The sequence below is a fragment of the Procambarus clarkii genome, chromosome 40 (assembly GCF_040958095.1).
Source record: "Procambarus clarkii isolate CNS0578487 chromosome 40, FALCON_Pclarkii_2.0, whole genome shotgun sequence".
Taxonomy (NCBI): domain Eukaryota; kingdom Metazoa; phylum Arthropoda; class Malacostraca; order Decapoda; family Cambaridae; genus Procambarus; species Procambarus clarkii.
Window position 1 is genome coordinate 8374088 of NC_091189.1, and position 21341 is coordinate 8395428.

Sequence of the window (21341 nt, forward strand, 5' to 3'; positions counted from 1 at the left end):
CAACTAATATCAATACAAACTGCATGTTAATATAGTCTTGAATAGAACACTTGGACAATTTTTTTGTCATTCAAAATGTATTCTTTTATATGTATGGACGGTGCAATTTCTCAAGCATGCTTAGTTTTTTAGGTAGGGCTCTGTCCTGACCTTCTTAGTCTATGACTAATTACTGCATGTAACACACATTATTATAATCATATTGATTGCGTGAGGTCTTCTTCATTAACAAATTGTAAAAAGTACTTTTAACAGTAATATGATTAAATCTGCTTTAATACAATTACAAAGCCATACAACTTGAATATCATTAATGTTTTTTACAGTTTGCATCCATTTTTAATGGATCAATTAAAATACTGTCTTCGATGATTAATAGACAGCTATCCCAATGGGGATATTGCTTCCAAAAACTCGCTTGTATTTGGTTATTAGGCCATCTGCAGTTTCTCTCTTGTTCTTATGATCATGAACCAATATTACAAAAATGTTCTTTTTTTTTCTTTTTGCCTTGTCACCTTCCCTTTTCCTGTCTATATATTTAAGTACCTGTATTGTATTTTACTGATTATACTTTTGATGATGTGTTAACAGGAAGTGTTCAAGTAATTTCTTGTTTCATTTCTCTTTGTGGTCACACATTTTCACATTATTCATCAAGTGTTAATTTCTAATTATTATTCACATACACACACATGCATGCACGCACGTACGCACATAAAGTTAGAAGGTGGTGGATGCCAAAACCATCAGTAGTTTAAAAGTTTTGAAACCTTTTTTTTTATGGAATGAAATTTTTTGTTGTTACATGTATATTACATATGATTGTGATTTTTGTATTGGAGTAAAAACTAACTTAGAAATTAAAAAAAAACTGATCCTAACCTAATCAGAGATCAGGAAATTAAAAAAAAACTGATCCTAACCTAATCAGAGATCAGGAAATTAAAAAAAACTGATCCTAACCTAATCAGAGATCAGGCCGTGGGGACATTGATCCTCAGAATCACCACAAGGTAATCTAACATAACTAAGTAGTACCTCATGCTCTTAATATAATAATTACAAGATATAAAAGAATGAATCTATTTGTAAACAAAATGCTCTGCCTGTTAGATAAATCTTGCTTATCAGGCCAAGAAGTGTAGTTCTAACTATTAGGTATGGCATTAGTACATTATACAGTACTGTGTGTACGTATATATGTACATGCAACAACGATTACAAAAACACTGATCCAAGTATGCAGAAAAACCACATTTTATGAATTAGAGAATCGGCTCAATTCGCCTTTGTCAGAGCAAAATAGTCTCTCCTTATTTTGTTCTGACGAAAGCGAATAGAGCCAAAAACCCGTTCAGCATTTTCTGATTCTTCAAATGTGGTTTTCGGCATGTACGTACATACAATATATTGTATGTATATTTTTTGTTTTCTTATTTTTTCTTCATCTGAGAAGGAAGTCGAAAAATTAACTCTCCAAAATTCATTTTCCAATTTTATTTGACCTGATTGTTGACTGTATGATTGTGTAATGTTATGGTTAGAGTTGATGTATGGAGTGGGATAGATGTAATGTGGAACAGATGTAATGATAGTGTGATGATGTAGCTTGATGGTTTATTGTGATTGTGATGGTGAGGTTGGGGTTGTTGAGTGGTGGAGTAGTTTGTGGATGTGGTATTGGATGGCAACATGATGGTGTGCAGTGAATTGAGAATGTAGTGTGTTGTAGCTGTGTAGTTGCGTTATGTAGTGTCTGGGTTGATTGCTTGATGTCGTAGCGTGTGTGCTGAGATCGAGTGGTGTGATGATGTATGTGGTTGGGGTATTAGTGTGGTAATTTAGTGTATGTTGCATGGTTTTATAATGTATGGTGTATTGTGTTTGGTTGTAGTGTGGTATTGTGTTGATGTAGTGTGGGGGTGTTGTTATGTGGTGTGATGTAGTGTGGGGGTGTTGTTATGTGGTGTGATGTAGTGTGGGGGTGTTGTTATGTGGTGTGATGTAGTGTGGGGGTGTTGTTATGTGGTGTGATGTAGTGTGGGGGTGTTGTTATGTGGTGTGATGTAGTGTGGGGGTGTTGTTATGTGGTGTGATGTAGTGTGGGGGTGTTGTTATGTGGTGTGATGTAGTGTGGGGGTGTTGTTATGTGGTGTGATGTAGTTTGATGGTGCACATGGTGCAGTGATGTAATGGTATATCTGGGTTAGTGATGTATGCAGTGTGAAGGTGTAAGGTTCATGGCGGAATATGTGGGTGTAGTTTGTTGGTGTGGTTTTATGATTGAGTGGTGTATGTAGTTTGGTTGTGTTGGAGGGATGCTGTAGTTGATGAGAAAGGGGGGTTGTAATTACCTATCAGGATGAGGATGAGTTACAGGTTGAGAGCTATGCTTGTGTCCCATCTTCCCTGCAATCTTTGTCATATAATTCAAATTCTTTGAAACTACTGATGGTTTTGCGCTCCACCATCTTCTCGCTTGTTCCAACTGTCTACCACTCTGTTTGCAATTGTGAATTTCCTTATATTTCTTTGGCAGTTTTGTTTAGTCGCTTAAATCCATGACCTCTTGTTCTTGAAGTTCCAGGTCATTGCAATTTTTCCCTATCAATTTTGTTAATTCCAGTTACTATTTTGTAAATCAATGATGATATTGCCTCTTTTTCTTCAATTTTCTAATTTTGGCATATTTAATTCCTCTAACCTCTCCTCATAGCTCTTGTCTTTTAGTTCCAGGAGCCATTTAGTTGCATGTCTTTGCACCTTTTCCATTTTGTTGATATGCTTTTGAATATGTAGGCACCATTCAACTACTGCACGTTCCAACATTAGTCTTACAAAGGTCATAAACAATTTCATTATTATTTCACCATCCATGTATTTAAAAGCAAATCTGAAATTGGAAAGCATAGCATAGGCTCCTCACACAATGTTCTTTATGTGGTCCTAAGGTGAAAGTTTTCTATACGCAGAAATCACAATAGCATGATAAATCAAATGAACAAATCCACAAGGGCCATGATGAGGGGTTCGAACTTGAGTCCGGGATGATCCCAGACGCACCTTAATCGACTGCACAATGACATGGTTAAAGAATTGCAACCGGGAGTGCTACTGCCCTCACACGGATCCTGCAGCCTCTCTGAGACACAAACCAACATTTTACACAATTCCTCCATGCACCCGGGTCAACAAGCTGTTCTACCTCTTCGCCCTTACTTCAATACAGTCTAGGATCATCTCAGATGTAAGTTCGAAAGATCATCACGGCCCTTGTGGATTTGTTCATTTGACAGTCTTCTATCTAGAACCACCCCTAGTTCACTTTCTTAATCAGAATTTTTTTAAAGCTTTTTCACATAATTTGTAGGTTGTGTGTGGTCTGTTTTCTCCTATTCCACAACATGGCATTTATTCACATTAAATTCCATTTGCGAAGTGGTGCTCCACTTATTTTGTCCAGATCTTCTTGAAGGGCATGACAATCTTCTAAGTTTCTTATCTTCCCTAGTATCTTGGCATCATCAGCAATATATCCATATAATTCTGTATCCCTTCTGGTAGGTCATTTATCTTGAGATGATTTTGGGGCTTTAGTGTCCCCACGGCTCGGTCCTCGACCAGGCCTCCACCCCCAGGAAGCAGCCCGTGACAGCTGACCAACACCCAGGTACCTATTTTACTGCTAGGTAACAGGGGCATAGGGTGAAAGAAACTTTGCCCATTGTTTCTCGCCGGCGCCCGGGATCGAACCCGGGACCACAGGATCACAAGTCCAGTGTGCTGTCCACTCGCCCGACCGGCTCCCAGTATTTTAATACAAAAAGCATAAGTTCAATTAGTGCAGTTTTGGTTTTAATCACCCATTAGCCTTTTTCTTGCCTAAAATAATGCTTACAAAAATTCAACTTTTAATATGTAATATGATTCCTTAAGGAACAGACTAAGAAACTGTGTAAAGTTTTTCATGGATACATTTTATTTAGACATAATTACTTGTGTTTTTCTCCTATAGTTATACTGTACTTTTTGTTGTGGGTTGTCTACAGTACTGTTAAGTTACTAACAGAGTTAGTAAATTAATAAGTTACTTTAACCATAGGAACGTCTCAATGCACGCTACACCTAACAACAGTCACCTTATTAAATTTGGGATTAGTTCAGAGGTTAGGAATTCAGTAGGAGCAGTGATGAGGGTTCGAACCCATGCGGTGGGCGCTCCCACGCACACACCTCTAGCGACCAGACCACAACACGGTATAAGGATTGCATCCTGGAGTTCTTCTGAACACACAAGGATTTGCAATCCTTATACCGTGTCGTGGCATAGTCGCCAGAAGTGTGCGCGTGGGAACACCCACAGCACAGGCTCGAAACCTCATCACTGCTCCTATGGATTTTCTTGCCTAAAATAATGCTTACAAAAATTCAACTTTTAATATGTAATATGCTCCTATGCTCCTATGGATTTTTCTTTTCTTTTCCATTTATGTGGAAAACAAGCATTACTGGTGCAAGAACTGAACCCTGTGGTATGCCACCCATAGCTTTTCCAAATTCCATTGCTTCTACTTACTTGGAACCCTCCCTATCACTCCTCCAGTATATTACAGTTTCCACAACAACTTCTTATGTGGGACTCTGTTGAAGGCATTTTTTAGTTTCAGATAAATGCAATCAACCCAACCATCTCTTTCCTGTAAAATCTATGTGGCTCTCATTGAAATTAAGTAAATTTGTTTACAGGATCTTCCAGATCAAAAACCATACTGTCTGTCTGTTGTTATATAATTTTTCTCCAGGTGTTCTACCCATTTGGTTTTAATTATTTTTTCCAATATTCTGACTACTACACTTGTCAATGATATAGGTCTACAATTAAGGGGGGTCTTCCCTGCTGCCACTTTTTTTTAGACTGGAACTGTGTTAGCTCTTTTTCCATATAGCTATCAACTGTATACATTAGTGGGCCAGCTAGAGGCTTATGGCCCACGCAGGAATATCCCTGCTAAAAAAAAAAAAAAAATGTATACTGAGGTGCCTGTAAAATCAATTGAAATGGAATGCTGAGGTCAGGTGTGCACTCTCTCAGTACCCAAGGTGAAACTCCATCTAGGCCAACTGCTTTGTTCCTACTAAGCCCTTTTAGCATTTTTTCCACTTTGGCTGAAGACACCTCTATGTACTCTGTGATTTGTGTTGTCTGGTTCTCTGAAAACATTTTGCACAAACACACTTTGGAAGTATTCATTTAGTGTTTCACACACATCCTTTTTTTCTCCATGAATCTTCCCTATTTTCGACTCTGGTTCCTCTCCTAACAAATGATTCTTTTCAATCAATTTTTTTTTATATAACTTGCCAAGTTTCCCATAGTTTACTCTTTAAATCAGGTTTTTCCACTATTTCCTTTTCTCCAATCTCTTCCAAATTATAATTCATTGTATATTTGATTTCCAAAAGGTTATTGGGCGCTGTTACCCAGTGATGGAAGGAATTAAATGTAAAATCTCTCTTTCCTGGTAAATACTGGATCCAGCAATGATGGAGCATCACCTCTCATTCTTGTGGGCTGTTTTACATGTTGATACATAAACTCCAGGATGAGAGTTCAAATTGGGCGGTCTGGTCTCTGTTCTTGCTTCGTACGCTTCCCGGTGTGTTGATTTAAAATTTAAGTTAAGTATCAACATTATGATTTAACCTTATCGTTTTTTACAATAATCTTTCCTATGATCATTATAAGGCCTTCTCTTTTGTCATCTAGCTGCTCCTCAGTTATGTTATGTATTATGGTGGGTGTGGTATGCGTGTGCTGTAATGTTGTAGCCTGATGATGATCGTGTTGTGATAGCATGTTTTGTGGCGGTTGTATGATATTGGTTTGGGACCCTAGTGTGAGTATCATCAATTTTGTGAGTCAGTTCTCGTGTAAATAGTCAGTTTTGGCCTTTGCTTATGGTAGTACAGTATATGGGAGCCCAGTGCTTGTTTTTCAAATTGCTTCAGAATGATTTATTTTTATATCGAGACGTGTGTCTGTTTTGTGTTAAATTTACATCGTTCCTTGTTTTATTACAGTACAGTACTTCTAATTTTCCCTCGTTTGCATTTTCACCCATGTTTATGTTTAATAGGTAGTTAGCAATATTGTTTTGGTTATCTTCCTTACTACCCTTGGCTCTCTCTCCATTGTGTTAAGTCTGAAAATGTCTCCATTCTGATATGAAAATGCTCACTTTTGATTTCACACGCACGCACAAGCACACACACCCACCCACACACACACGCACAACAACATTTGCATGGCATTGAAGTATTGTAGATGAAAAATATTCATGGAAAATCATTAAATAATTTTCACAAAATGCAGAGCAGACACCTCTTTTCTAGTTTGTGCTGGAACATCCTGACAATTATATTTATTTGTAGCTGTAGATAATATGGAAAAAACACTTCCATATTATTACAGTATTCTACACATTGTTCTGATTGACATCACAAAGCAGCCAATCCACATTTGTGCCATGTACACCAATAAACCCGCTTTAAATTTGTGAAGACATGGGCCATGAATCAATAAGGTGTCCTTGCTCACGTGATTCCATGTCAGGAGGAAGACCATAGTAATTATACCAGCAGCTTCAGCCAAGAGCTGGCTACCTGACTCTGCCAGTGTCCAAACATCAGAGTTTGGAATTTTTATGTGGGTTCGGGGAATGATAAGTTGCAAAGCAGTAGTAATTCTTTTAGATGGAGAATCTAGTCTATAAAGAATTACCAGCTGGTTAAACTGTTGCAAGAAGGAGATTTAAATACTATGGAATTTAACCAGTTAAAATAACATAACCAATTACAAACAATGTAAAGTAACCTTAACAAAACTGTGACTAGTTCTAAACAAGTAGTGAGGCACAAAGCCATATCTTTGAAATGGAATATTTATAATGAATCTACAAGCAAAGAAGAGACTGCCATGCCTCACTACTGCAAAAAGCACAGATGAAACAGATGTGCAGAAAATGGCAACAGGTCTCTGAACACCAGTTATGAACAAGAAAAGGGGGATCAGAACAAATATTCTCTTAACATCACAACAACTAGACTGTCTCTTATCCTATCTGATATTGAGCACACGTCTATAAAGTCAATGGCGATCTCATAACCAAATGAGCACCATAAATACTGTACCAGGTAATGCGCTTTCAGGTAACAGTTAAGCATCACTTAATGCTCATTTGTCACCATGAAGATTGGATTCAAAGGGTTTTGTTATGAGTTCAAAAGCAAACAAATGATTTGTCACTGAAGTTTAGTAATACAAAAAATATTTTCCAATAACAAATTGCAAGCGTAAAGGAGCAGTCTCCTATTTCCTCTTGGAATCTGCTGCAGTTTCCAATTGTGGAGTTCAAGTGTATACTTTCTGTTCAGAAGATTTTATTTCAGTTTCCAGAATACATATTAGAAAACTGTACAGTGTACTGTCACGGTATGGCACGAGAGCTTATAGTTTTACACGTATGATTAAAATCATACTTAGTTCTTAGCATAATAAAATTACTGATTGCCATTGCATCATAAACCACAGCTGATAGTCGCACCACTCATTTTAGCACCTGTAAAAAGCCTTTTAAATAGGCTGATAGTTCTATCGTAGCAGTTAATGTGAAAAATAGAGTCAGTGTTTTCTCTAAACATCCATTGTTGCAACACTACAAAACAGAACTTATTGGATTAATAACAATATTAGATCTATAAATTAGTTTTTTTCTTGTAACTGATGCACTGCTACATTTCTTAAACAAAAAATAAAAACATTATCATATCACTTTTTCAGTACAAGATTGAGGTTTGACCCTCTGGATACTGTACATCTGCAGTTTTTAATACTGTACTGTATATGTGGACCTAGGTTTCATCAGCAATCCATTAAAACATCCTTTGGATCCACCCAGCTCAGTACATTAAGAGCTCATGGTGTGATGAAACAGTAGGTGTAGGTGTTCGAGATTCCTCAGCACCACTCCCTGAGGCTGATAGCCCGCAAGGGGGGTGGTGCTGGGCGTAGTCTCAGACGACTGTTTCCGTTCGCAATGAGGTGCGGCTGAGGTGGTGAGCCTGCCGAGCTCCCAGTACTGGTGACAAGCTGCGATCACCCTGAAAACAAGATGATTTTAAAAATCAGAGTTGTGAAAAAAAATATAGTTAATGTTAGTGAGTATCAAGAAAGGATTTGACTACTTTTTCTGTGTAATTGATGAAAACATGATGTGTTCTTGATGTGCTAAGAATCAAATAAATGGGAAAACACAGTGTTATACTTAATTTTTTTGTACGAGAAATATGAAAAAATAAAATGCCATTCTTTATATTTACTATTTATATTTACTTGAGTATTTACAGAATATTCTTTATATTTACTGAGATATAATTAGGATTGAGACAGTGACAGTCAAAGCAAAATTACTTAAAATCTATAAGATAAATGGTTTGATTGCATTAATCTGACAAAGGGATTAATCTCTGGTCTACTGTTACAGTACATCTCGATTCAAAATTTGTGTGAAATGTTAAAACAAATATAACCATGCCACCCCTCACACTCTCTTTGCCTCTTTCTCAGTACAGTACTGTCAACCCACCCATATACTGTAATGTTAGTGAATTGTGTACAATGTGTTTTCCTGAATGATAAAACAAACTAGGATGAAAATATTGCTGAAATTAGTCTTGATGCTGCTAAATGTGGTAGGAACTTACCTAAATTAATACAAAGTACAGTAAAGCCTGGATTTACCTGAGGGATACCTTCATGGAAAACCTCATGCAAATGATATTCATGCAAATGAAGCTGAAGGTTTTGTGGAAATAATAGTATGCATTCCACAGACCTTCCAAAGTTTGGGTATTTTCCACTCTTAACGCAATAAACCACATGCTGGTCAATACAAAAGTCCTCCTGCCACTTTTACCAATACAGTACTGTACATTATACAGTACCCAGGATAGAAAATGGAAACTATAATATACCCCTGCCTTGAATGATCATAACATTTCCTAGCAGCAATTTTCATTGGAATAGCTGCATTCACATAAATAAAATCGCCTGAGAAACAAGTGCCCTTAATTGGTTGTATTGTAGGAGGTTGTTAGTATAATGGTCGGCAACACACACAAAAGGTTGTTGGTGTCGAGAGGTTAAAGGTGTTAAGTACACCAAAGCTAGAAGATAGAAGAAAGAAGTAATGTGATCACCACATCCAAAATAGTAACGGGACTCAACGAAATTGACAGAAGAATTCTTGAAATTTGCATCTTCGAGAACAAAATGTCGGACTCAAACTGACCCCCCCCCCCCAATCTATTTTTGCAGTGATAGACAGTTGGAACAAATTGAGGTAATGGTGGTGGAGGCTAAAACCATCAATACAATAATTTCAATGCAAAATATGACAAAGACTACTGGGAAGACAGAATACCATGAGCTTAGCTCTCATCCTGTAACTTCACTTGGGTCATTGCACACTTTCCCCAGACTGCTGCTACTTCCCCACTATTATTCCAACTGTTCCTCCTCCCTCCACACACATGGCTACTACTTCCCCACACACACTACTCCCGCGTGCGCGCACATCATTATTTTTGTTGAACCCTTTAATTTCTTCAGACTTCTGCCTGTACCACTCCCACACTGCATAATCAACTAAATCAGCATGAAATTTGCCTCAGTAGAAGACACTGAAAAACTACAAACATAATAAAATGGGCAGTGGGCACTTGATATTCAGACAACGTGATATTCAAGTAAGCAATTTCAGCTACACTATGGTGGCACCCCAAAAATCTAGATCCTGATCTAGTGGATTTCGAGGAAACCCAGTCAAATCTCACTGGATTTTGCCTCTAAATTTGAATTTCCCTCAAAAAATAATCTGGACTTCATGGAAGATGAGGTGAAAAACTTGCCATTAGGTAAATGGGCTGGTATTAGTTTGTTGTGGCACAACTTTACCCTCGCTCCCACCAATGTTTTCCACAATGTTTTTATGGAGTGGGTGTGGGAATATTCCAATGTCCCTGAAATGATTGTGGAAGTAGTGTGTGTAGTAGTAGTAGTAGTAGTAATCAAAGCTGTCGAAGAAATAAGAAAATTCACTTTCGCAGAGTGGTACACGGGTTGAAACAAGTGAGGTGGTGGTGAAGGCCAAAACCATTAGTAGTTTCAAAGCGTTACATTACAAAGTGCTGGGAAGATGGGACACCCTGAGTGTAAACCATCCTGTAACTACACGGCTAATTTTTTACACACACAGATAGAGCCCAGTAGGCTCAGGAACCTGTATATTAGTTAATTGACAGTCGAGAGATAGGATCAAAGAGCCAGAGCTCAACCCCCGCAAGCACAATTAGGTAAGTACATACACACACACACACACACACACACACACACACACACACACACACATGCCCATATCTTAACACTTTCGCGCTTTATATTAGAGATAACTCGTCACTGGGTTTTCTTACGATTCCGCATAACTGCCTACTTTTCTCGTCAATCGAAAAAATATTTCTATAAATTCCATTTTTTAACCGAAATGGATGGGGATACTTTTGTTTTGTAGAGAATTTATTTGCGAATTGTTTGGTACCAGAATGAATATTATATCACATAAACTTCTATGAGTAAAAAAAAAATACACAAAGTATGTTTGGGGGTGTGGCGAGCGTGTGGCAGTGGGTTCCCTTTAGCCGTTGATATATCCAACACGTGGGAAATATTTGTATGTGTTATGTATATGTCTGTGTAGGGAATTTTACTGCGATCACTGTCATACAAATTATAAAATGTTTCAACAAGTATAAACATGACAAACATCAAACGAACGAAAACAATGCGTTCATTTCTGCCGCGAACGCATACTGAGCGACGTGGTTCTGTATTTGGCGCTTCTCTTACACATGCTTTGTACCAATGTTATACAGTTCATCTTATAGAAAATTTTATTGCGAACACATTGGTATAAAAAAGAAATACGTACATAGAAAAGTAGGGTCAGGAAACGTATAAACTTTCCAAGCATGATTTCCCCCCTGTGTTTTCGCCAGTGCGCTCGCGGCTAACTACTCTCCACTTCACACACTCTTGCGGGTGGGCAATTACCTATATTAAACATTCATATGCATATGTCCGTGTAGAGAATTTTATTGCGATTCCAATGATACCAAAATTAGCGATGTAGGACATCTGTAGGCTTCGCAACCATTAAGAAAGTGGAAACATTTTGTTGCTGTTTGGCGCTCTCGTCAAGTGATCTGCATAGTTTTTTATTTGGTGTTGATACTCCTTATGCTTGGGCGGCATTTTATAGGTATGCTCTTATAGACAATTTCATTGCGAACACAGTGATACCAAATTTAAATACGTGCGCCTTCAATTATTGTCAGGACAGTCAAAAGAGTGTACACTTTTTCGGTCTTACCGCGTAGGCGCGCGAAGTGCCGAAAGCATCTGGGGTATTGTTTTTTTTGAGCGCCGAGAGCGCGAAAGTGTTAAGAAGCACATCAACAAACTGGAAAAGGTGCAAAGACACACTACTAAGTGGCTCCCAGAACTGAAGGGCAAGAGCTACGAGGAGAGGTTAGAAGCATTAAATATGCCAAAACTAGAAGACAGAAGAAAAAGAGGTGATATGATCACTACACACAAAATAGTAACAGGAATTGATAAAATCGATAGGGAAGATTTCCTGAGACCTGGAACTTTAAGAACAAGAGGTCATAGATTTAAACTAGCTAAACACAGATGCCGAAGAAATATAAGAAAATTCACTTTCGCAAACAGAGTGGTAGATGGTTGGAACAAGTTAGGTGAGAAGGTGGTGGAGGCCAAGGCCATCAGTAGTTTCAAAGCGTTATATGACAAAGAGTGCTGGGAAAACGGGACACCATGAGTGTAGCTCTCATCCTGTAACTACACTTAGGTAATTACACACACCCACACATACACGAGCCGGCCAGCCGGGCGAACAGCACGCTGGACACGTGATCCTGTGGTCCCGGGTTCGATCTCGGGCGCAGGCGAGAAATGATGGGCAGAGTTTCTTTCACCCTATTCCCCTGTTACCTAGCAGTAAATAGGTACCTAGGAGTTAGTTAGCCATCATGGGCTGTTTCCTGGGGAAGGGGGGGGGAAGAGAAGGACTGGCGGACTGCATTTTTTTGGACGGTCGGAAAGCGTTTGACACAGTACCCCATTAAAGGCTGATGCATAAGCTGGAGAAACAGGCAGGAGTAACTGGTAAGGTGCTCCAGTGGATAAGGGAGTACCTAAGCAATAGGAAGCAGAGAGTTACAGTGAGGGGTGAGACCTCAGATTGGCGTGAAGTTACCAGTGGAGTCCCGCAGGATTCAGTCCTTGGAACTATACTGTTTCTGATATATGTAAATGATCTCTCAGAAGGTATAGAATCGTTCCTCTCATTGTTTGCTGATGATGCAAAAATTATGAGGATAATTAAAACAGGAAGATAGTATGAGGCAACAAGGTGACCTAGACAAACTGAATGAATGGTCCAACAAATGGCTACTAATGTTCAACCCGAGTATATGTAAGGTAATGAAACTAGGCGGTGGAAACAGAATACCGAATGGGAGATGAAGTACAGTACTTAATGAAATGGACAGAGAAAAAGATCTAGGAGTTGATATCACACCAAACCTGTCTCCATGTAAAAAGAATAACATCTGCAGTGTATGCGAGGCTGGCTAACATCAGAACTGCCTTCAGGAACCTGTGTAAGGAATCATTCAGAATCTTGTATACTACATATATAAGACCAATCCTGGAGTATGCGGCCCCAGCATGGAGCCTGTATCTTGTCAAGCCCAAGACGAAGCTGTAAAAAGTTCAGAGGTTTGCGACTAGGCTAGTAAGAGGCATGAGTTATGAGATAGGCTGCGTGAAATGCATGTCATGACATTGGAAGACACAAGAGTAAGAGGAGACATGATCACTACCTACAAAATTTTCAGAGGAATTGACAGGGTAGATAAGGATAAACTGTTTAACATGGGTGGTATACAAACAAGGGGAGACAGGTGGAAGCTGAGTACCCAAATGAGCCACAGGGATGTTAGAAAGAACTTTTTTCAGTGTCAGTAGTTAACAGATGGAATGCATTAGGCAAAGAGATGTGGTGGAGGCTGACTCCATACACAGTTTCAAATGTAGATATGATAGAGCCCAGTAGGCTTAGGAGTCTGTACATCAGTTGAGAGACGGGGCCAAAGAGCTGTAGCTCAACCCCCGCAAGCACAAGTACGTGAATACTCACACACACGCAGCTATGATGTCTGGGTTAGAGAAGACTATTTCACATTTGGAAGGGTTCAGGAAGAGACTCGGGCTTACTTCTTTTTTGCACTGGTAATGTTCATTGTCTACATAAACGATCTACCAGATGGAATAAGAATTAAACATGAATAAGAACATGTTTGCTGATGATGCTAAGATAATAGGGAAGATAAGAAACTTAGATGACTGTCATGCCCTTCAAGAAGACTTGGACAAAATAAGTATATGGAGCACCACTTGGCAAATGGAATTTAATATGGATAAATGCCATGTTATGGAATGTGGAATAGGAGAACATAGACCCCACACAACCTATAAATTATATGAAAAATCTTCAAAGAATCCTAATAAAGAAAGATCTAGTGGTGGGTCTAGATAGAAAACTATCACCTGAGGACCACATAAAGAACATTGTGCGAGGAGCCTACATTACACCTTCTAACTTCAGATTTGCTTTTAAATATATGGATGGCAAAATACTAAAGAAATTGTTCACGGCTTTTGATAGACCAAAGCTAGAATATGCAGCGGTTGTATGGTGCCCACAGAAGCACATCAACTAACTGGAAAAGGTGCAAAGACATGCAACTAAGTGGCTCCCAGAACTGAAGGACAAGAGCTACAGGAGAGATTAGAGGCGTTAAATATGCCAAAACTAGAAGATAGAAGAAAAAGAGGCGATATGATCACTACATACAAAATTGTAACAGGAATCGATAAAATTGATAGGAAAGAATTCCTGAGACCTAGAACTTCAAGAAAAAGAGGTCACAGATTTAAACTAACTAAACAAAGCTGTCGACGAAATATAAAAAAATTCACTTTCGTAAACAGAGTGGTAGAGTTTGGAACAAGTTAGGCGAGAAGGTGGTAGAATCCAAAACCGTCAGTAATTTAAAATTTATACGACAAAGAGTGCTGGGAAGACAGAACACAACGTCTTCCCAGCACTCAACAGCAGAGAGACTCATTCCTCTCAATGTTTGCTGATTTTTTTTTTTTGAGATATATACAAGAGTTGTTACATTCTTGTACAGCCACTAGTACGCGTAGCGTTTCGGGCAGGTCCCTGGAATACGATCCCTGCCGCGAAGAATCGTTTTTTCATCCAAGTACACATTTTACTGTTGCGTTAAACAGAGGCTACAGTTAAGGAATTGCGCCCAGTAAATCCTCCCCGGCCAGGATACGAACCCATGACATAGCGCTCGCGGAACGCCAGGCGAGTGTCTTACCACTACACCACGGAGACTGTTAACTGATGATGCAAATATTATGAGAAGAATCAAGACAGATGAAGACAGACAGAGACTACAAGATGATCTGGACAAACTAGAGGAATGGTCAAGAAAATGGCTACTAAAATTTAACTCAGGAAAGTGTAAAGCAATGAAATTAGGAAAAGGGAGCAGGAGGCTGAACATGAGGTACCATCTGGGAGGTGAAATCCTGCGAGTCAAATTGAGAGAAAGATCTGTGGGTTGATATCACACCAAACCTGTCCCCAGACATTAAAAAGATATCAGCAGCAGCATATGCTAGAATGGCCAACATAAAAAATGCCTTAAGAAACATGTGTCAGGAATTATTCAGAATCTTATATACCACTTGTGTCAAACTAATCCTGGAGTGTGCGGCTCCAGTCTGGAGTCTATACCTGGTTAGACACAGGACAACGTTAGAGAAAATTCAAAGGTATACCACCAGACTAGTCCCAGAACTGAGATGTAAGTGCTATGAGGAAAGGCTACACGAACTAAACCTCATGTCGCTGGAAGACAAGAGTAAAGGAAGACATGATCACTACCAACAAAATTCTCAGGAATTGACAGGGTGTACAAACTATTTAGCATGGGTGGAACATGAACAAGGGAACACGGGTGGAAACTTAGTTCCCAAATGAGCTTCAGAGATGTTAGAAATAATTTTTTCAGTGTCAGGGTAGTTAACAAATGGAATGCATTAGGCAGTGATGTGGTGGAATGAGACTCCATACACAGTTTCAAATGTAGATTTGATAGAGCCCAATAGACTAAAGAATCTGTATACCAGCTGTGAGGTGGAACCAAGAGCCAAAGGTCAACCCTGCAATCACAACTAGGCAAGTGCACACTGTACTTATTTACTTAGTGTACACATTATATACATTTTTACATAAAATAAAGAATTCATACTTTGCACGTGCAAGAGTGAAAAGTATTCGATAGAATGCATGTAATTTTAATCTTGGCCAAGTTCAAGCAGGAAGTATACAGCATTATTACAATATACAGTATTCTCAACTTGTGCTAATTATCGTTCCAATGTGTAAAGTCAAGGTAAAACTTGAAAACGATGACTTAAGAGGAGGATAGTTATAACCAAGAGCAAGACATACACATGGTCATTTTAGACAGCACGTCACACTCATGGGGGAAGTATCACTTTTTACTGGAATGAACTAAAACATTTAGCATGATATCAACCACCCGGTCTTCTACACATTTTTCTTACTAAGAAAAGGAAGACAGCTAAATTCAAGAGGGCAAACATGATGTACGTTAATACCGCTGTGGCCTACACTGTCCACTGAGGCAAATCGTGCCCCACGTTCACACACGTGCACATGATGAGGAAGAGCGCCGTCCTCCCGCCGTTTCACGTGTTTCCGGTGGCACCAGATGCATACCACAATGAGGAGGACTGATGAGATGCCCAGGCCCACACCAACCAACATTAATACATTTACTACTGGATCTTTTACACCTAAGAAGAGACAAAGAAATTAAGGGTGACATTCAGTGAGAATTAGTTACACATTCTGAATATTCAGAGGTAGATTCACCCCCCCCCCCACCTTACAGTTCACCTATATACATGATGAATATACTCAGTGGATTACTTCCCAGTCAAACATTCCTATAAATATATGAACTGTTCTGTCAGTAATGATGCATGTAATATGATGATATATATCATAGAAATGTCTTGTATAGTTAGGAATAAATAATGATATTTTCTCATCAAATACCCTTTACAGTTTCATCAAATTTTAATTAGAAAGTCACAGTTTTTAAAAGATAAAAGTATTCCAACTGAACATCAATGTATGACCCGTAACAAGTGTAAATACCTAAAGAAGTGTATATAAAGCAAGATACTTAGTACATAGTGCAATTTACATCACTTTATGCCAATCCAGAAAAAAGTTTGAGGTGTTAAGAGCATATATTAAAGTACCCAATAAGTAAAAGTTTTAATTTATAATGCTCCGCCAACTTGACACGTTCCTCTACTTACAATTGTCTTCATCTGAGAGATCACCCACACCACAATTTGGTACTCCATTGCACAGAAGATTCTTCGATATGCAGAAGTTGTTTTTCGAGCACAGGAACTGTTCACATTTTGGGCCTGAAGGGAGGAAATCAGTGGAGGAGATGTACTTCACTGTACTATTCTAAACATTATCTCCATTTTGATGATCCATTCAAAATCTTCCGATAGTTCAGCGAGTAAAAACGTGATGAAACTTCTATCAAAAGATGATGAATGAGGCATACTTTAAAAAAAAAGTTTAACCATGATAGTAATTAAATACTCTTTTACTAAAAATATTTTATAAAAGAAACCATGCAGTAATTGAGTTAAGAGATTACAATTCTACGAATTTTACATTTACATATTATAACTGCTTTATAAGTTAGAACAAGCACCTGTACATCATGCATCAAAATATTTTGATTAATAGAAAATGAGCATCCTTTTTATATTGAATGTACTCAAAAGTGATTAACATTTATTATAAATTTATCATAGATAGCTTAATTTGAGGAAGGGGAAGAAAAATAATTTAAGATGCTTTTCATTTCACTTAGGGGATGGGTTCAGTTGTATGAACTTATCTGTGAAAGCAATTCACACTTAAAATATTACTTGAGCAACAAAATGATTTTGAAATTTAAATTTTAATATACAGTACTGCATATCGGTGCCATAATTTGCTATAAAATTTAGATATGATACTTAATCAGTACTGAAAAATTATAAATTAATCCCATAACTATTATTGTCCATAGAGTCTTTGAGAAAAATGTATGTAGTAATATTTTCTACTTGAATTCCAAATAATACCATAAAAAATTGAAAAGGGTTGCTCTGTAACAGCTGAACTGTAATACAAAGCTCAACAGAACTACACATTGGACACTGCTGTTGTGTATCTCCAGCAGATGGTGTAGATTTATGCAGTCACAGGGGCACTAGGAGAATATTCTGTGTTGAACAACCTGTTTTGAATACAGGAAATAGATGATTGAACAAAGCAACTTATTTGTCATCAAGCTACAGTGCTTTATTAAACAGCGAGAGAATACTCATAAGATACTCAAACATATTTTTAAGAGTTTACCCATTCAGTCATATTACACCTCATTGTACACTATATGGTCACTGATTTCTCCAACATGCATCCCACTTGCTCATACAGTACTGTCAAGAAACATCTCTCTCCATCACCTTAATTTTCTACAGCTACTGAAACTTAATTCTATATAATAAATTAATCTATTTTATAAATATATTACTTGTAGATGAAGTTTCCACCGAGTTCTAGGGCTAGAAAGGATCGAGTGTCATATGGGTCAGCTTATTCTCCACCTCTGGAGAATAAGCTGAGAAAAAGAATAATTTTTCAGGACAATTTTTTTGGGGGCACACACCAGGAATGCCAAATTTAACATATGCACAGTGCAGGGGCTATACAACACAGGGGGTCGGTGGCTGACTGAACAGCACGCTGGACGCGTGATCCTGTGGTCCCGGGTTCGATTCCCAGTGCCGGCGAGAAACAATGGGCAGAGTTTCTTTCACCCTGATGCCCCTGTTACCTAGCAGTAAATAGGTACCTGGGAGTTAGTCAGCTGTCACGGGCTGCTTCCTGAGGTGTGTGTGTGGTGTGGGGGGGGGGGGAAGAAAAAAAAAAGTAGTTAGTAACAGTTGAGAGGCGGGCAGAAAGAGCAGAGCTCAAGCCCCACAAGCACAACTAGGTGAATACAACAACAAAATGCCATCTTCTCTCCTTCACAACACCTAATTCCACTATTCACGTAGTGTAATGTGAAATCATACAATTCTACCATCAGCATTCGTTAAAACACATGCATCTATCTGCTTTCTGTATTTTTAATGCATCTTTAATTTTCCCTCAACAAGAAATTACCTCTTTTTCCTTACAAAGTGTTAACATTAATCATGGTGACATGCTTCCTACCTGCATATTAAATTTACATACTCAATTTTAAAACATAATGCCTTTTCATTGCAAAATTCCTTGGCATAATTCTAAATCTATTCTCTAATTTAGTACATATCAAGAGTACAGTATTTGGAACAGTGTCTATTCCTTATTTTTTTTTTTTTAAGATATATACAAGAGATGTTACATTCTTGTACAGCCACTAGTACGCATAGCTTTTCAGGCCGGTCCCTGGAATACGACCCCCCATGAAGAATCGTTTTTACTACCAAGTACCTATTTTACTGTTGTGTTAAACAAAGGCTACAGTTAAGGAATTGCGCCCAGTAAATCTTCCTCGGCCAGGATACTAACCAATAACAAAGCGTTCGCAGAACGCCAGGCGAGTGTCTTACCACTACACCACAGAGCCTATACAGTATTGCATTTGTATGTGCAAATCCTTTAGTATTACTGTATACAGTATTCCTTTCTGTCCCCCTTTTACAAAACTTTAATTTGAACACTCAGTTAAATATTTGCTGTGTAAACCTTTCTGTCACAGGCAGCTTTCTCATTCATTAGTAATTTCCTCTTTAATGCTTCCAGTCAAAACCATCAGACACTTTTCTCAAACTTGGTCAATTATTTATTTGAAATTCATGCATTTTCCTTCAGAAATTGGCCATAATTCAACCTACATTACTTTCTAGGGCACACAAACTTGTCCTCACTTTCTTGAATAGTATAAAAAAAAGTAATCATCGAAACAAGGCACCATGTTGGGAAGCACCATCAAAGTTGCAGGATAACAAAACAGTACTACCTATCACCAAGGATGTCAATACGAAAACAGAAGCGCATAAGGCAGGCAGTATCAAAGGTATCAGATTCACCAAGGATTTTACCGAGGAACAAGTCACTGCAAGAGACAGGCGGGAAGCAAGACTGACAGGTCAGGACATTCAACAAGGATACGTACGATTGTAAGAGGGGCAATGCAGTTTGAACAATAAGAAGCAGGGTGGCACTCCATTATGTGCCTGCTAGTTAAAACATATATGAGCAATATGTAACTTCGCCCAAGCTGTTTCCCACAGCCAGTTATGGTGATAGGAGTCTAGAGGGACAGTCTACTGTTAAGAGCACGCAGTTTCCTACCAGTAACAGAAGACCAACGACCCTGCCAATGGGCACTAATCTAGGGATGAATGCCTGGGTAGAAATCTGAATAGGGAACACCTTTTCAGGAAATGGGACAAGTGTGGATAGCCTCTTTAGCAGCAGTGTTGTATAGTATCAATTAAATTTTAAATTAAATAGTTATCTTAATATGTTGCCACTACAGTAGTGTTAATACAGTATGCCGCCTCTTCTATGGAACTAGCAAGTTGCGTACCTCCTCTTTTTTTTATATCGCCAGTTGATACACCCACATTATTATTTGGTTGCACAGCTTTTATATATACTGTAGTACCAAATTTATATAAGTTTTTAACAGAAAAAGTGAAATTGTGAAAATTTTCCATTCTCAGCTTTTATGTGGAACAGTCTACCACCCTACGTCTTTAGCAACTTGACATCCAATCCTTTAAGAAGCACTTTAAGAGCTACTTTTATTGAGGTCATGTGCTACTGAAATCAAAATTCTCTCAACACAAATACCTTATGTATAGATGTTTTTAATCTGAATAAAGTATTTGAGGTTTCTACAAGCACGTCATCTTTCTTTCTTGCCACTCTCCATCACATTCATACACCAGCCATTTGTACTACTGTATACTGTATGCTTCATATCCATTAAAAAAATTAAAAACAAAATACTGATGTGAAATGCCAAAGGAAAATGCTCCAACAGCATAATTGTTTTTTGTTTAACTAAATTTCATGTTACTGTATTTGCATTGCAAATTTGTCCATCCCCTATGGTTATGCAGATGGTAATGTGTTAAGGTCTGGGTGTTAAGGTAGTTTATAATGCATGCATTATTTGATTACTTTTAAATTAATTACTGTAAAAGGATATCAAACTTATTACGAATCTTGTATTTAGCCAATCAAATGTGTCATGAGCTGCAACTTACTATCCTGAATTTCTGTCCAAATGCCCTCAAATCCCTTGGCTCCTACAGCTTTATCAGCAGTTAAGAAGGCCACTCTCATTAAAGAGGATTTTGAGATTATTATGGAGGCATCGTCGCTCAATCCTTCACCACACAACTCAATTGGTACTTTATCCAAATCTGGCCAAACACGAACGACAGCTGCTGGACATCCTCTCTCTGTAAAGTAAGATCAAAAGGTAAATGCAGGATGGCATATACACATCAGCCCGGTATAGCTCCAGGAGCCAAAGAGGCTTTCCACAGAAATATACATTGATATACAGTACAGTATATAATTTGTGTATATACTGTAGAGTAATAACAGCAAGAGCATTGATTAAAGTACGAATATAATACTGTATACCTTATGTGTCACTAGATATGAGCACCATATTTTTTAGCCTAACATGTTCCACACATTTAACTAACTAAATATTATATATATAAAGTGTACACCATAAAAAAAAAGGGAGGGGGGGTAGAAGCGAACACTCATACGTATTCAGAGTTAAATGGCAAGTTTTTCTCTGAATGATCTGTGTTCCCTTCTTTGAGGCTATGGGTCCCTATAATTGCACCAGAGGTAGTAACCCCCCTTTATTTATTTATTTATTTATATACTGTATAATATATATTATATATATTATATATTATATAT

At 38.1% G+C, this 21341-nt stretch overlaps 1 protein-coding gene across 3 annotated transcripts in view; it reads right to left on the bottom strand.

Moving 5' to 3' along the window:
- Nucleotides 1-6826: 6826 nt before the first annotated feature.
- LOC123757880 (tolloid-like protein 1) overlaps nt 6827-21341 on the bottom strand; it is a 230328-nt gene continuing 215813 nt past the window's right edge. Inside the window, exons 16-19 of one of the 3 annotated variants that reach the window (XM_069338662.1) lie at nt 20663-20860; nt 16643-16756; nt 15924-16108; nt 6827-8163 (exon numbers count right to left, since the gene is read on the bottom strand). In XM_069338662.1, the coding sequence (XP_069194763.1) occupies nt 8077-8163; nt 15924-16108; nt 16643-16756; nt 20663-20860 (584 nt within the window). In that variant the 3' untranslated portion in view covers nt 6827-8076. Of the gene's footprint in view, nt 8164-15902; nt 16109-16642; nt 16757-20662; nt 20861-21341 lie in introns of all 3 variants that reach the window. The other 2 variants (XM_069338661.1, XM_069338663.1) reach the window with 2 other exon arrangements.